This window comes from Podarcis erhardii (genome assembly GCF_964252035.2).
Source record: "Podarcis erhardii genome assembly, chromosome: 9".
Lineage (NCBI taxonomy): Eukaryota > Metazoa > Chordata > Lepidosauria > Squamata > Lacertidae > Podarcis > Podarcis erhardii.
Genome location: NC_138512.1, coordinates 76,902,670 through 76,918,737, shown reverse-complemented (window position 1 = coordinate 76,918,737; position 16,068 = coordinate 76,902,670). Strand labels below are relative to the sequence as shown.

At 45.6% G+C, this 16,068-nt stretch overlaps 1 protein-coding gene and 1 long non-coding RNA gene across 5 annotated transcripts in view; both read right to left on the bottom strand.

The window, feature by feature from the left end:
• The window catches only part of FBXO41 (F-box protein 41), a 123,257-nt gene that overhangs the window by 33,073 nt on the left and 74,116 nt on the right, over window positions 1-16,068 (bottom strand). For all 3 annotated transcript variants that reach the window (XR_014160296.1, XM_081876790.1, XM_081876789.1), the window contains exons 3-8: window positions 15,617-15,827; window positions 13,050-13,129; window positions 10,493-10,851; window positions 9,184-9,419; window positions 8,381-8,496; window positions 4,689-4,841 (exon numbers count right to left, since the gene is read on the bottom strand). Coding sequence is in view for 2 of the 3 variants with exons in the window: in XM_081876790.1 (XP_081732916.1) it covers window positions 4,689-4,841; window positions 8,381-8,496; window positions 9,184-9,419; window positions 10,493-10,851; window positions 13,050-13,129; window positions 15,617-15,827 (1,155 nt within the window). In the remaining variant the exon portion in view is untranslated. The remainder of the gene's footprint in view (window positions 1-4,688; window positions 4,842-8,380; window positions 8,497-9,183; window positions 9,420-10,492; window positions 10,852-13,049; window positions 13,130-15,616; window positions 15,828-16,068) is intronic.
• Window positions 1-16,068, bottom strand: part of LOC309350464 — a 251,288-nt gene that overhangs the window by 175,399 nt on the left and 59,821 nt on the right. The window lies entirely within an intron of this gene.

The window sequence follows — 16,068 nt, the reverse complement described above, 5'->3', positions numbered from 1 at the left end:
TAAAGCCGTGGTTTTCCCAGTAGTGATGTATGGAAGTGAGAACTGGAGCATAAAGAAGGCTGATCGCTGAAGAATGGATGCTTTTGAATTATGGTGCTGGAGGAGACTCTTGAGAGTCCCATGGACTGCAAGAAGATCAAACCTCTCCATTCTGAAGGAAACCAGCCCTGAGTGCTCACTGGAAGGACAGATCCTGAAGCAGAGGCTCCAAGACTTTGGCCACCTCATGAGAAGAGAAGACTCCCTGGAAAAGACTCTGATGTTGGGAAAGATGGAGGGCACAAGGAGAAGGGGACAACAGAGGACGAGATGGTTGGACAGTGTTCTCGAAGCTACCAGCATGAGTTTGACCAAACTGCGGGAGGCAGTGGAAGACAGGAGTGCCTGGCGTGCTCTGGTCCAGGGGGTCACGAAGAGTCGGACACGACTAAACGACTAAACAAACAAACAAACAAAAATAACGCTCTGCTCCCTTTCACCCACCAAACCTCACAGCTGCATCTCCCTCCCTGATCCAGAAAAGCAATCATTTCTCCCAAAACAACAGCTCAGCCAGACACACAGAAAATCAGCTGGCAAAGCACACACGCCCTTCTCTCCATGCCAGGAAAACACTCCGTGCCTCTCCAGATGCTACTACAGGGCAGGACTATTTTTAAAAAATTATATCTAAAAAGTTGCGACACCCTAGCCATACTAGGTTTTTCTTTCCAACTGTGTTTTTCCTCCATTTGCAGCACAGAATTCTGTGGCCAGGCGACAGCTTCTGATGCCAAGACAGGGAAGAAAAAGAAGAACTCTACAGCTTGCATAAATTACAGTAATTAAGTAATTTTGCATATGCCGATTGACGGGCTAGCCTGATCGTTGGCTGCAGGCCTCCCACCCAGCTTGCATAAACGGCGGTAATTAAATGGCTTTGCATATATGCCGACTGACAGCGGAAAAAAAAATCTTTGGCTGAAGACCTCCCACTCAGGAAGGTCTTTGAGAATCTTATATGCAACGGCCGGAGCTTGGACTTTGGTGGCAAAGGGGTGGAAGGAACAAGAAGCCCCGACAATAACAAACTGGCATTACAAGCTACAGGAATTTGCTGAAATGGCGCATTCAACAAATACCCTGAGAGGCAATTCAAAACAAAAATTTATGGAAAAGTGGGATAGATATAAAACATATGTTCAAAAATACAGCAAAGGTTCACTATCTATGCTAGCATTTGATTGACGTTGGAGTGAGACTGAGTTGAAAAATAAGACTAAGAGCACATATTTATATAGAAATGTATTAGATAATATGTAAAGAAATATACAATAATAAGAGTACATTCATTTGTAATAAAAGGAATATACAACGGGAAAGACAGGAAGTCTAGTGTGTTGGTATGTATATTATTTTTGGGGGGGATTTGTTTTAGTTTTTTCTCTTTGTTCTTTTTTTTGGTTTCATTTTCTTTCTAGGTATATAAAATTTGTATATAATTTATGTATACATGTTGGAAATGATATTATAGTGAGGCAAGGAAAGAAAGGCTACCCTTATGCTATTCATATAATCAGTTATCAGTAATCAATATATTCATATATGCTCACACATAATCAGGGCTTTCAGTATTTTTATAATCCATTTTGAATCAAAGGAAAGCTTTTGCCTTAGCTAACTGCAAACTGTTGGAACAGCAATTTAGAACCGACCTTTCCCCTAGAAACATCCTTGTACCCTGAACAAAGGGGAAGACATGAATCAGAGACACAGGTACAAAATCCCCCTCAAATGCAGGCTAAATTAATCCACAGAACAGGAAGGGCCAAACCCCAAAAACTCAATAACTCCCTGCTCTGTCAGAACTAGGGGAAAGGTTAGACAGCGCATCATTGTGCATCATTTGTGCAGACGACGGAAAGCAGAAGTTGGGAGTAGAACTCTGCGCTTGACCAGGAGCTGGGAGCATGGCAAGAAGCACGCTAATTGGCTAATTTTCTTTTTTTTCTTTTTAATGAATATTTATTAGCATTTTTAAAAACAAGACAAAAACAAAAATTAACAAAAAATAACAAAAATACAAAAATCCAAAGCTTACAAACAATTAAAAACACATAAAATTTCAATTACATATTTTCTTTTAACTTGTTTCTCAGACCTCCTCACACCTCCCCTTCTTGTATTATTAATTTAAATTATTAGCTCAGCAAGTCCTTATTACTTATTTCTCAACTTTAACTTAATAATTTATTTTAACATGTTGTTATTTTACTTTTCCTCTTTCTTCTATTTCCTCAATTTATTTTTGCAAACCTTATTTTCATTTAGTTTAGACCATTTTAAAAACCAGTTTTAGCTTATCCAAACTTAAACATCAATACTTATACATCATTGCTCATTCTTAAACATTTTTCCTAAAGTCGACCAAAATTTCCCTTCCACGGCTTTCCCAATTTTCATACAAATAGCGAAACAAAATAAAAACAGAACAGATTATAATTATATACCCTTTGGATTCCCAGACTCCACCCACCCCCTTCCCGGTTTCAGTCCCCAGCAAGTGTCCATCAGTCTCAATATACTGTTTAGCCTGGAGATCTCACATCCAAGGCTCTTAAATCTCTCTCAGTTCCTCTCTGCCGGTCTTTTTGATAGTCCTTAATGTTGAACCCCAAATCTCGGAGAGGCTCCGGCACAACAGGATCCATGTTTCTTCCAGCCAGACCTCCATACTTAAAAGTAAAGCCTATGGGGTACTCCAAATCTTGTTTCATACTCCTTTCAAGTCCAAATGTCCCCAAAGCTCCAACTTCCAGCTTGATCAAATTTCTAATCCTTCGGTCTTCAGATCTCCACATAAGGAGATCTCTCAATTTACCACTCTCCAATTCAGGCCAGACTTTCCACATCAGGTTTTTATTTTCCTTTGTTGCCATCATGTCAGGCCTCAAGTTACAGCTCTCCTTTAAGTTACAGCTCTCCTCCAGTAAAATTTCTTATAATGTTAAACCGTGAAGTCTTTTACAAAAAGGAAAGAAAATATTCTCTCGACCTTAGTTAGCAGGTCCTTTGCTTTAAATTATTTACAAAGAGGGGGGGGGGCGGACTTCCTTTTTAAACCTTCCCCGCTCGTTCCTAATTCATCAACATTTTTCTTTAAAGTTCCAATTTCCGTACTACTCACGGGTTGTTGCTTTAGAGTCCAATTGTTCAAAGGAAAAAGTCAGCGCTCTCCGACAATGGCTTGCGGCTTCACTCCGCAGAAGAGGCAGTCTACTCTCAGCACCGCGCCGCACCCCGTCCCCATTCCGGAGCCTTTAAAAAGGCTCCTTCGCAGATTGGGGGGCACAAATGGTGCCCGCCGAGTCACCACGCTCACAGGCTTCCGCGCCTGTGATTTTTAAGGGTTCCCGCTTCGCCACAGCGGCAAGACCCAATCCTGCAGAGCCAATTCCCTCCGGAGCTCGGAGGGAATCCTCCATTAGTCGATGGCGCTAACCTGGAAGTCCGCTAATTGGCTAATTTTCGCTGGCGTTCGTGACTGTCTCATGACTGTCTCATGATCTGGATTTGCTGTGATTTGCTCAGGCATAAAGACCTCAGGATTTGTGTTTCTCGGGGTCCCCGTCCTTTTGGAAAAGATTCCAACTGGGTCCTTATTGCTCAGCAATAAAACCTCACCTTCTCTTTCTCCAAAAAGCTGTGTCTGCCTGATCCTTGTTCACTCTAAGTAGGTACCTACTTTACTTTCACGTGCTACAATAGTAAGTCCTGTAATGTAATATGACGACGTTTACTGATGTAATATAAAGAATGTTAACAAATAAATAAAATGCAAATTAAAAAAAAAAAGAGAGACTGCCTAAGGTCCAGTTTTGCCAGTGGAAAACAAGGTTAGGTTCTGCTTCTTATTTACTTTATCTGATTGTTTTGCATTTCTTTCTGTTTCTCCCCCTCCTCATTTCATCCCCACAACAGGCCTGTGAGGTAGGCTAGGCTGAGAGGCGGCGACTGGCCTAACGTTACACTCAGAGAGCTTCATTCCTGGCCGAGCCGGGACTTGAATCCTACTCTCTCCCAGGTCCTAGTCTGGCGCTCTAACCACTGCACCACACTGCCACATTTCCAAATTGGTTGAGAACCACATTTTGTCTCGAACTCGCCAAAATGACAGAATTAAGAAGAAATCACTCAGGCGATAAGGTTAAAAAAAGAATGGGATTTCAAAAATTACCTGACAAAATTCCTGTTCCAGTAACAACACTCGGTTGTGCCTAGATTAATTCCACAGAAATAAGGGAATTTTCTTTTTCAACAGTTGAATACAGATAATTTAAATGTAAGAGAAATGTTGAAGCCGCATAGAGATAGGGGGAAATCAATAAACATATAAGGGACTCAAACCAGTTTAGTGAAAAGGAAAGAAAGTGACAGTAAAGAATGAAGAAGGAAAGGAGAAATATGAAGGTAATTTCTTTCTAGGAATTTGGTGTACAGAATATTCAAATTATGGTTTGTACTCCTTGAATAATTATGTGTATTTGACAAATTTCTTTTTTCTTTCTTTCTTTCTTTTTCTTTTTCTTTTATGGATTGTTTTTCTTTTCGGTATATGTAAATTTTAAAAATTGCAATTATTATTATTATTATTATTATTATTATTATTATTATTATTTTAAAAAGAGAGTTGAATTCTGCCCGCCTACCGGTAGGTGACGGCTTGGAGCGCTCGACAGTAGCAGCTGGCCAGCCAGAGGGAGCGATCTGTCAAGATGTTGGGGCAGTGCGAAATCCGGAGAATCAAGAGGTTGCTTCCGGTGGCCTTCAGCAGCGACTCCAGGCCAGCTTCGAGGCAGCCCCTGCAAAGGAAAGGTCCATATCATCAGAATTGTAGAGTTGGAAGGGACCACGAGGGTCATCTAGACCAACCCCCTTTAATACATGACTCCTTTGCCCAGTGTGGGGCTGAAACCCACAACCCTGAGATTAAGAGTCTTGTGCTCTACCATTGAGTTGTCCAAATGGCGAAGGGGAAGAAGGCAGCCGGGGCAGATCTTTGCATCACAAAACCCAGGGCAGTTTTATACGTCTTTAACTGCCATGGATTCCTTCAGTAAGTAACCAAACCAACCCCTGCGTTGCAAAGAGAACGCCAGCAATGTCTAGGCAACACGATGGCCATGTACATACGCAATAAACCATCTTTTATAGAATTCCTTCAGACCCTAACAAGTCCAAAATGAAATCTTTAGACTCAAAGTCTCTGAAAATCTTTAAATGGAATGAGGCACCAGACTGCACGATGAAAGACAAGCTGTGAAGCTTTGTGTATTCAGCAAATATGATGTCCAACACTGAACGGTGATTCTGGATATTGACTACTGTTTTGTAGAATTCTTCGTCGGCGTGGTGGGAGGATATGGAATTGCTTCATAAGCCCATCTTATTTCGAATGAATGTATGTAAATGAATATATCAAATGCTGTGGAACAGTGCTCATGTAATAATAATTGATATTTTCATTTACATACATTCATTCAAAATAAGATGGGTCTTTCATTTTACATTGTACAGCGCCCCCCCCCCTACAATTTAACAGGCTGTTTATGGCTGAAGACCTGGGTAAATAGCAATGTTTTCGCCTGGCGCCTAAAGACATGTAAGGATGGTGCCAGGTGAGTCTCTCTGGGGAGAGCATTCTGCAGATGGGGAACCATGTAAGGCTTTAGAGGTCATGTTTTGAATTGGGCCCAGAAACTGACTGACAGCCAGTACAGTACAGTCTCATCTCTTTTTTGCCAAGGAGCTCAAGGTGGTATACATGGTTCTCCCCGAACCCTGCTTTTTTTGTTTTATCCTCACAACAATCTTGTGAGGTAGCTTAGGCTGAGAGGCAGTGACCAGCTCAAAGTCACCCAGTGAGCTTTGTTCATGCCTAAGTGGGGATTTGAATTCTGGTCTCCCAGGTACTGGTCTAGCACTCTGAAATGCAGGAATGATGACCATCCAACCTCTGCTTAGAAACCTCCAAGGGAGTCCACCGCCTTCTGAGGGAGACCATTCCACCGCTGAAAAGCTTTCACCCTCAGAAAGTTCTTCCTAGGGTTTAGTTAGAATCTCCTTTCTTGTAACTTTTAAAATTATTATTGAATTTATATACCACCCTATAAGGTTACCAGATTTTTTTCAATGAATCCGAAGACACTTTAAATAAATAAATACTACACGTTTGGGACGTTGATGCTGCAGTGATGGCGGTGGGTGAGAGGCAACCGTCGCCTTGACCTCAACCGCCATGGTTCCCCTTCCTCCGAGGCTTCTATCTCCTTTCTCCATGAGCCTGGGCAGACCCTGAGTTGTTGGTTCTTCGGTGGTGGTGGTGCGCGGTGGGTCAGGCATGGAAGGCGGAGAAGGAGGGCCGAGAGCAGCAGCGGCGGTGAGGCTCGGGCAGCACGATGCCTCCCTTCCCATCGGAGCAGCCCCAATCCCATTCCTACTCGCGTGCAAGCAGGAGGGGGTGGGGATCCCTCAGCTGGGCACGGAGGCTTCCCGTTGCCTAACCAAGAGATCCCTGCCCCTTCTTGCTTGCACACAAGCTCTGATAGGCAGTGTGAAGCCTCCCTTCCCAGCTGAGAGATCCCCACCCCGCTCCTGCTTGCACGCGAGTAGGAGTTGGGAGGCTGCTCCGTTAGGCAGCATGAAGCCTCCCTTCGCAGCTTAGTTGCTGGGGTCAGGGAAGGTGGAGGCAGCCCAGAAGCTGCATCTGAGAGCCCCTGGACCACCATCATATGGGAACTTCCAAGCAGCTCCTGAAGCCAGCCAGAGCCAACTGCTCCGGGCTGCTGAGACTGCCGCCGCTGCATTTCCCGGGGACATTAGATGAAATCCGGGGACATTCTGGGGATGGAATTTGTCCGGGGACAGATTTGAAAATCCAGGGACTGTCCCTGGGAAATGAGGACATATGGTAACCCTACCCTATACCCCAGAGGTCTCAGGGCAGTTCACAGAAAATATCACAATATATAAAACCAAAATAAGAACAATAACCCAGTCACACTCCAGAGCAGGATGAAACAAGCTTGCTCCCTCTCCCATGTGACAGCCTTTGAGATATTTGAAGGTGGCTCTCATATCTCCTCTCAGTCTCCTCTTTTCTAGGCTTACCCAGCTCCTTCGACCGTTCCTCATAAGGCCTGGTTTCCAAACCTTTGATCATCTTGGTTACCCACCTCTGCACACCTTCCAGCTTGTCAACATCCTCCTTAAATTGTGGTGCCCAGAACACAACACAGTATTCCGGGTGTGGTCTGACCAGGGCAGAATAGAGTGGGACTATTCCTTCCCTTGATCTGGACACTACACTTCTGTTGACACAGCCTAGAAAAGCATTAGCTTTTTTTGTTGCCGCCTCACACTGTGGACTCATGTTAAGCCTGATATTTGAAGTTACAGATAGGTAGCCGTGTTGGTCTGCCATAGTCAAAACAAAACAAATTCCTTCCAGTAGCACCTTAAAGACCAACTAAGTCAGTTCTTGGTATGAGCTTTCGTGTGCATGCACACTTGAAGAAGTGTATCTGAAGAAGTGTGCATGTATCTGAAGTGTATCTGAAGAAGTGTGCATGTATCTGAAGTGTATCTGAAGAAGTGTGCATTGTATCTGAAGAAGTGTGCATGCACACGAAAGCTCATACCAAGAACTGACTTAGTTGGTCTTTAAGGTGCTACTGGAAGGAATTTGTTTTGTTCTGATATTTGAAGATGGCTCTCATAGCTCCTCTCAGTCTCCTCCTCTTTTCCAAGCTAAACATACCCTTCTCCCGCAACCGTTCCTCATCAGGGTTGATTTCCGGACCCTTGAACATATTGGTTGCCCACTGTCAGGGGACTTCCATTGGAACAGGGGAGCTGTTGGGATACAGAGAGCCTCCAAAACTGAGGAGATGTTCCTCTTCCAGCGTTGGGAAAAGCCACACCTCCAGTGGAGAAGAGAGGGAAGGGGCCAGCCAAGCGAGGAGAGGGCTCAAGGATGCTGCAGAGAGCCCCAGCGCCTCACCTTGCCAGGCTGGCCAGGAGGGACACACGCCCCTTCCATCACCCAGCTTGCACAGAGTTGTGAAATGCAAGGAGCGGAGGAGGAGGCTTGGGGTGCTGAAGTTCTTATGTTGTGGGAGAAACCAGAAGGGGCCGATCCCGGATTCTGCAAGTGACTAAGACAGACATGAACTTTGTGGTTCTGCACTGTAAATAGTTTGCACAATAAAACCTGTAAAAGACGGGTCGGAGTCCTGCCTGGTTACTCATGAGCAACCACCACCAGCATCTGACACCCACCTCTGCACACCTTCCGGCTTGTCAGTTTTCCTGACCGTCTTGCCAGGAGGGTCTGACTCACCGTGTGCTTTTCATGTAGTCCTCCTTGGTCTCCTTCTTTCCCCTCTGACGGGGCTTGAGGTTCTGGAGGGTGAGGGAGTGTGTTTGGGTACACCACTGTGACAGCATGACCAGGAACTGTGGAAGGACAAGGGACATTAAATGCCAGGCAAGTGCCACTCTTCCATATCCTTTCAGGCCCTGACGTTCTGCTTATCTCCCACTTGGATACAGGCATAACTTCAAAATCCTATAAGCCCTGGTTAAACTTGGATCAGAACCAGGATACATATATGAGAAAATGGGTGCAATATTTGGATCATAGAGTTCAGTTTAAAACAAAACAAAACAAAAAAAGGATGGTACTAGCCTAAAGATGGAAAGAAGATAAAATCCCCACCAGAGAGGAATGAGAAATTAAGCTGTTAGAATATGCCAAAATGGCAAAACTGGCCAGAAAGCTCAGGAACCAAGAAGACAATAATTTCAAGAAAGAATGGGGAAAGTTTATAATCTACCTTAGGAGACCACTGTAAGCAGATGAAAACATTAGTAGGATTTTAACAACACTTGTAATGTCACTAATATGATGGACAATATGGAAAGATACAAAATATGGATTCTGTAATAATACGCAGTTGAAAATGTTGACAATAGGACCCATGAAGGGGGGAAGTTGAGGGATTCAGAGAAATCTCTATATATGGATATGTATTTGATACAGCTTTTTGCTTGTAAAATCAAATAAAAATTATTTTTTAAAAAAAACACACAAAAAGACAACAAAAGCCAGTAAGCCACAGCAATCTGGAGACTTTGGCTCACCTTAGACGACACCCTGGCATTCTCCAGGAGCACCCGGGTCCACACGGCAGGGTGCCGGGCCACAAACTTCCAGTCCTTGCAGACCTCGGCTGCCCTCAGCAGCGTCTTGGTGTCGAGGTACGTGAAGATGCAGAAGAGAGCGGCTCGCATCTTGAGGATTTCGGGACTGATGACCTCGTTTGAGCGAGCCGGGCTGCCTCTCTCCGGCCGGACTGCCTTCCCTCCTTCAGACCTGGCTGTGACATAAGAGATCCATAAAGTTGTCTGGGCACATTAGGGCATGTCATTTTGTTTTCATTTTCCATTTCCTTTCACTTTTTAATTTGTAGGTACAGAGGTACCTCGGTTTTTGAACGTAATCCATTCCGGAAGACCGTTCGACTTCCGAAACATTACAAGGCCGAGCGGCCTGCCAATTCAGTAGAGAAAATTGTGGAAAAACAACCGATACACACAGCAGAAGCCATTCGACTTTCGAGGCGCATTCCAAAACGGAAGCATTTACATCTGGGTTTTTGGTGTTCGAAAGCCGAAAAGTTCGGCAATGGAGACATCCAAAAACCGAGGTACCTCTGTACCGCCTTTGTATATTACGATACACAAGGCAGTTTGCGGCAACAACATATACAACAAAGGACACACGTCTTACAACAGTCTGATCCAATTCAGGAAGTCATTATCAAACAAAACTTTAAAACAAATGACTTATATCAAATAAAGCAATAGTCAACAATCTATTAGAATACAGTGGTACCTCGGGATGCGAACGGGATCCATTCCGGAGCCCTGTTCGCATCCTGTATGGAATGCAAGACGCGACAGAGTTTTGCCGCTTCTGCGCATGCGCGTGATGCCATTTTGACAGTCTGCACATGCGCGTGCAGCGAAACCCAGAAGTAACGCATTCCGTTACTTCCAGGTCGCCACGGAGCGCAACCCGAATTTGCCTAACCCGAAGCGTATTCATCCCAAGGTATGACTGTATAATACTACACAAGAAAATTAACACTCTAAACATCAGCGAGTCTTAAGGAGGGAGACTTAATTTTGGCAAGTTTCTTCAGCGAGGGGTCTTAAAAATATATTTTGGGCATCAGGAATTCAATTCTGCTCTCTCGATACAGATGGATGCCAACAGGAGCAGAATTTCTCGGCCCACGGACTTCACTTTCGGTGAACCCGGTTCACCAGATTATGAATCTACCGCTCTTAACCACTACACCACACTGGCTCTCTGAATAAAACCCACCATGGAATTTTATGGAATAAAACCCACCATGCCCTGCTCTCCACAGGAGAGGAGACTCACCTTGCAGCCTCGAGCTGTTTCTGGACCTGGAGAAATTCTCCTGCTGAGCTTCTGCCGGGGGTTCGGTCTCCCACATCTCGGCCTCCGACTCAGTGGTCCTGGAGCCCACGTCAGAGATGTCTCCTTCCTCGCCCTCGGTGCTATTCCGGTAAGGCCGGCGGTGCCAGTTCTGGATGGCCTGCCTGCGGAGACCCGAAGCCCTCACTCCACCGGGCCTGTCGAAAGCACTGTCCGAACCTCGGTTCTGCCCGCCCTGGTAGGACTGCCCGTCGGCGTTCTCGTCCCCCTGGTACAGCTCAGGGCTGTCGCTGTCATAGCAGCCGGAGCTCTGGGAGACGGCTTTGGCACGGCTAGAGGCTCTGGAAGCACAGAAGGGAAGTGCTAGCGGGAAGGGGCACCCAAAGGCCATCCAGACCAGCCCTTTGCCTGTCCCATTTGTGCTCCCGGCCAGTTGATGGGTATGTAATACCTATTCTGTATTTGTAAGAACTATACTTTGGAACTCCCTGCCCATTGATATCAGGCAGGCAGCATCATATTACTTTTCCCGGCACCTGCTAAAAACACTCCCGTTTAGACAAGGGACGTGGGTGGCGCTCTGGTCTAAATCACCGAACCTCTTGGGCTTGCCGATTGTGACGTTAAATTATGAGAGTGCTGGAGGTGAAATAGTTAAACAGGTTACCCAATCAGAACCCAGGGGGTGGAGTCAGACGGACTATAAAACCAGCTCCAGGAGGGGCAAAGGAGTTCGTTGGGAGTTGGGTGGGTGGTTGGAGTGGGAGTGAACTGGGATAGAGTCTGTGGGTAGGTGGAGTTAGTGTAGCAAAATAAGCTGAGTGAGGAACAGTTAGAAGCTAGGAAGACAAGTAAATATCTGAGAGATGGTTTAGTGAGTGAGAGCAGGTAGCGGAAGTTATAGGTCTGGATAGGCAGCCCATGATTATAATGGACTGATACTGTTTATGAAACCACACGCTTGTTAAACTGCAATAAATAAACAGAAGTTTATGTTCCAATTTCACCCTGACTGGACTCAGTATTGTACCAGGTAGGGCCTGGGTGGTGGCAGCGAGAAATAAAGTGGTGGCACATAAAGGGAAGTTTTCCTTCTGCACATATGTTTTCCCTCTGCACATGTCATAATTTGCATGTTGATTTTATTATGCTGCTTCCTCCAATGCATTCCTGGCCTCATAAGTCTTTTCTCCCGGTTTCTCTCTCCCCCTCAGCCACCCAACAAAATCCTCGCTGCTTATTTTGCAAAATGGCAACACCAATTGTAAACCAAAGGGGAGATATGGGCAGATTTATTTCGAGCATACGTTGGCAAACCACGTATCTCGTAGTATTTTTTGCCCCATCCTCCCTGGCGAACTTATTTTGGGCATTCGCTGGCACACCACTAATCCCGAAATATTTTTGCCTTATTTACCCAGAACGCCTCGCAAAAAAGAAAAGAAAGGGGGAGATAAAGGGAAGTTTTCCTTCTGCACATATGTTTTCCCTCTGCACATAACTGTTGCATTATGGGGAAGCATTGCTTCTTTTCTCTTGCATTCTGGGAACTCTCACTTATAATCTTTTCTCTGTTTCTGCACACACTGTACGAACCTGCTCCAAACACCAAGACATTCCCTCATCGCTCAGTTTACTTTAAGTTCATGGTGACTTTTACTCCATGCATAGCTGACCACATCTATAGTTATATTAATCTTTAGTTATAATTAATTAGGAGGTTTCATGCCTGTCTAGTCCCAACCTCGTTTCCCAGCCTTTAATCTACCGGTGATTAATGTTCACATGTAATTCCCACCCCTCACATGTAATTCCCGCCTTGTATGTATGTTAACCAATCAGCATTAAGTTTCTTTGTGTTTGTATCAACCAATCAGCCACAAGCACACCTGTGGCAATGTTTGTAATATTCAATAAAAGAGAGTTCCCGGGACTTCCCCGGCAGACGCCTCTCGTGACACCCACCACTCGTCTCCCGTGATTTTCATTCCTACAGGCACAGGGATCAATAGATGGTGAAACGTCCAGGGACCCTGTGTGATCACCACACCGATCAGAAGGTCGGTGGTTCGAATCCCCGTGACGGGGTGAGCTCCCGTTGCTCGGTCCCTGCTCCTGCCAAACTAGCAGTTCTAAAGCACGTCAAAGTGCAAGTAGATAAATAGGTACCGCTCCGGCGGGAAGGTAAACGGTGTTTCTGTGCGCTGCTCTGGTTCGCCAGAAGCGGCTTAGTCATGCTGGCCACATGAGCCGGAAGCTATATGTCGGCTCCCTCAGCCAATAAAGCGAGATGAGCGCTGCAACCCCAGAGTCGGCCACGACTGGACCTAACGGTCAGGGGTCCCTTTACCTTTACCCAGACGTTTTGAAAGTTGATGCGAGTTTTCATCTGTTTTTCTAGCCTGTTTGTATTTTCACTTAAATTATTGTTCTCATTTCCCCCCAGTAATTTTATTGTTTTATCGTTTTTGAGAATGGTTGTTTGTTCTCCCAGTCAAGCAGTGTCCAAATTTTATGAAACAAACAAACAATTCCTCACCCGGTGCTGGAAGATGATCTTTGGTTGGAAACCGCGTACGAACTGTGTGCTGTTGCTCCAGGAACCGAGTGCCTGTCTCTCTGCGGAGACAAGAAACTGGGGATCAGAAGACTCTTTCACCTCCCCCCCAATGCATGAGATTACAGAGTGCTTGAGCAGAACTACCTCCCCATTGCACCCCCACATGAGCATCACAGAAGAGACCCTGGAGATCAGGGGCGCCGACTTATAAAAAATATTGGGGGGGCGGGGGCCCATACCGACATAAAAAATATTGGGGGGGCCCAAGACCTCCAAAGCGCTGCTGCTGGGGGAACGAAAGGGGCGAGCCGCGGGCTGCCCCGACCTTAAGTGAACCTGTGAGGGCCCGCCCTTTGCGGCAGCCGATTGGCTGCCACCGTGGGCGGTGAATATTAATGAGCTAGGGGGAATCCCCGCTTCTCGCGGGGCTGACGCCTGCCCCGCGAGATTGTTGATGGGTCGAGAGCCCGCAACTCCACCCCCTCTCTAGATCGGGAGTGGCTTTGTTTTTCTTAAATTATTGGGGGGGGCGGAGCCCCCCCAAACGAATTTTTGAGGGGGCTCAGGCCCCCTCAGGCCCCATGGAGTCGGCGCCTATGCTGGAGATACATGATTCCTGCCTCTAAAACAGGGGTCAGCAAACTTTTTCAGCAGGGGGCCGGTCCACTGTCCCTCAGACCTTGTGGGGGAACTATATCTATCTATCTATCTATCTATCTATCTATCTATCTATCTATCTATCTATCATCTATCTATCTATCTATCTATATTTGGGGGAATGAACGAATTCCTATGCCCCACAAATAACCCAGAGATGCATTTTATATAAAAGGACCCATTCTACTCATGTAAAAACACGCTGATTCCCAGACCGTCCGCGGGCCGGATAGAGAAGGCGATTGGGCCTAATCCAGCCCCCGGGGCCTTAGTTTGCTTACCCATGTTTTAAACCATAGCAGCGTAGAATTGCAGAGTTGGAAGGGACCCCAAGGGTCATCTAGTCCAACCCCCTGCAATGCAGGAAAAAATATATAAATTTATCTGTTTATTTATTTATTGAATTTATATACCGCCCTATACCCGGAGTGGTTCAGGGTGGTTCACAGAATAAAATCAAGAATATAAAACCACAAAATACATAATAAAAATAAAAACAACAACCCAATAGCGTCCCCCCCTCCAAAAAAAGAAAACATGTTTTAAAAGGGCATAGGATATAAATCAGATCACCCAAAGGCCTGGTTAAAAAGGAATGTTTTTTTGCCTGGCACCTAAAGGTGTATAATGAAGGAGCCAGGTGAACTTCCCTGGGGAGAGCACTCCACAGATGGGGAGCCATTGCAGAGAAGGCCCTGTTTCTTTTGTTGCCAGTGTGGTATAGTGGTTAAGAGCAGTGGACTCGTAATCTGGGGAACCGGGTTCGCTTCCCCGCTCCTCTACATGCAGCTGCTGGGTGACCTTGGGCCAGTCACACTTCTCTGAAGTCTCTCAGCCCCACTCACCTCACAGAGTGTTTGTTGTGGGGGAGGAAGGGAAAGGAGAATGTTAGCCGCTTTGAGACTCCTGAAGGGGAGTGATAAAGTGGGATATCAAATCCAAACTCTCTTCCTGCCACCCTCTGGACCTCTCGAGGAGGAGGCACACAAAGAAGGGCCTCAGAAGATGATTTCAGGGTCTGGGTAGGTTCATATGGGGAGAGGCGGTCCTTGAGGTATTAAATATAATTTACGGGTAGGGAACCTCAGGTGCAGGGGCCAAATGTGGCCCGCAAGGCTCTCTATCTGGCCCCTGGCATTGTCCTCAGACCATACCCCACCCACGCCCAGTCAATCCCCTCTTGGCTCTGCTTCCCTCCCCCTTCCAGTGCCATTTGCTAGGCAGAATTGCCCCCTTGCTAAGGGGCGGCTCAGTGGGGCAGCATTGGCCTCGTCCGTCAAGGTATTCTGGGTTCAACCCCCAGGATCTCCAAGCAGGGTTGGGAGAGAACCCTGCCTAAGAGCCGCTGCTGCCAGGTGAAAGAAGATTGGAAGAAATTTAAAATCTATTTACAGAAACACTGTAAAATTATTGAATGTTAATGACGTTGGAATGAAACGAAGTGGTTCTAGTAATAAGGCAAAACAAGAGTATGCAAGAATCGATTGATATTAGATGAAAATGTGAAGTTATAACATGTGAGGATAAACAATTAAGGGTAAATTAAGAGGGTATGGATTTGCTGAACAAATTTTTAAATGGAATACAAAAAAGGGAGGTGTGAGGAAGTCATGAAAATAAGTTAATGAGAGGTAAGATACTAGAAAGAGGGATTCTTCTTTTTTCTTTTTTCTTTTTATGTTTAATTTTGGATTTTGTATTTCCCTGTGTTTTTCTTTACTGTTTTGTAACCCCCCCCCTTTTTTTGTTAAAATTTAATAAATATTATTAAAAAAAAAAAAGCTGCTGCTGCCGGTCAGTGTAGGTCACACTAAGGCTAGATGGACCGATGTGTCTGACTCAGTATAGAGCAGTTTCCTATATGCTTAGAACGGGCGTCGCTCGGGTACCGGTCTTCCTGTGCTCTTGGTCCCAGCCACGCTGCACCTCCCCAGGCTGCAGTTGGGGGTCGTCCCACAGCTGCTACTGATGATCTGCAGCTGTTTCTCGGCTCGGTCGGCCCGATCCAGGAGCTCCTCGATGAACTGCTGGAGGCGGACTTTGGCATTGGCCTCGCGGGCCGCCGTCTCCTTCAGGAACTGGTCGATCTGGATCACTTCCCTGTGGGGAGGAAGGCGAGAGACAGGCAAACTGAATGAATGAACTTTATTATGGTCACAGGCCAGGATTTAAAAAAAGCATATAAATAAAGTAGCAGCTAGGATTTTTTTTTAACCGATAATTGTTAGAGCAAATGAGGACAAAGAAACAGGCACAGGATAAAACATCTGAATAAAATACAAGATTAAACACGGATAATGGATGGATAAAAACTGATAATTAAAACAGATAAGAACTAAAA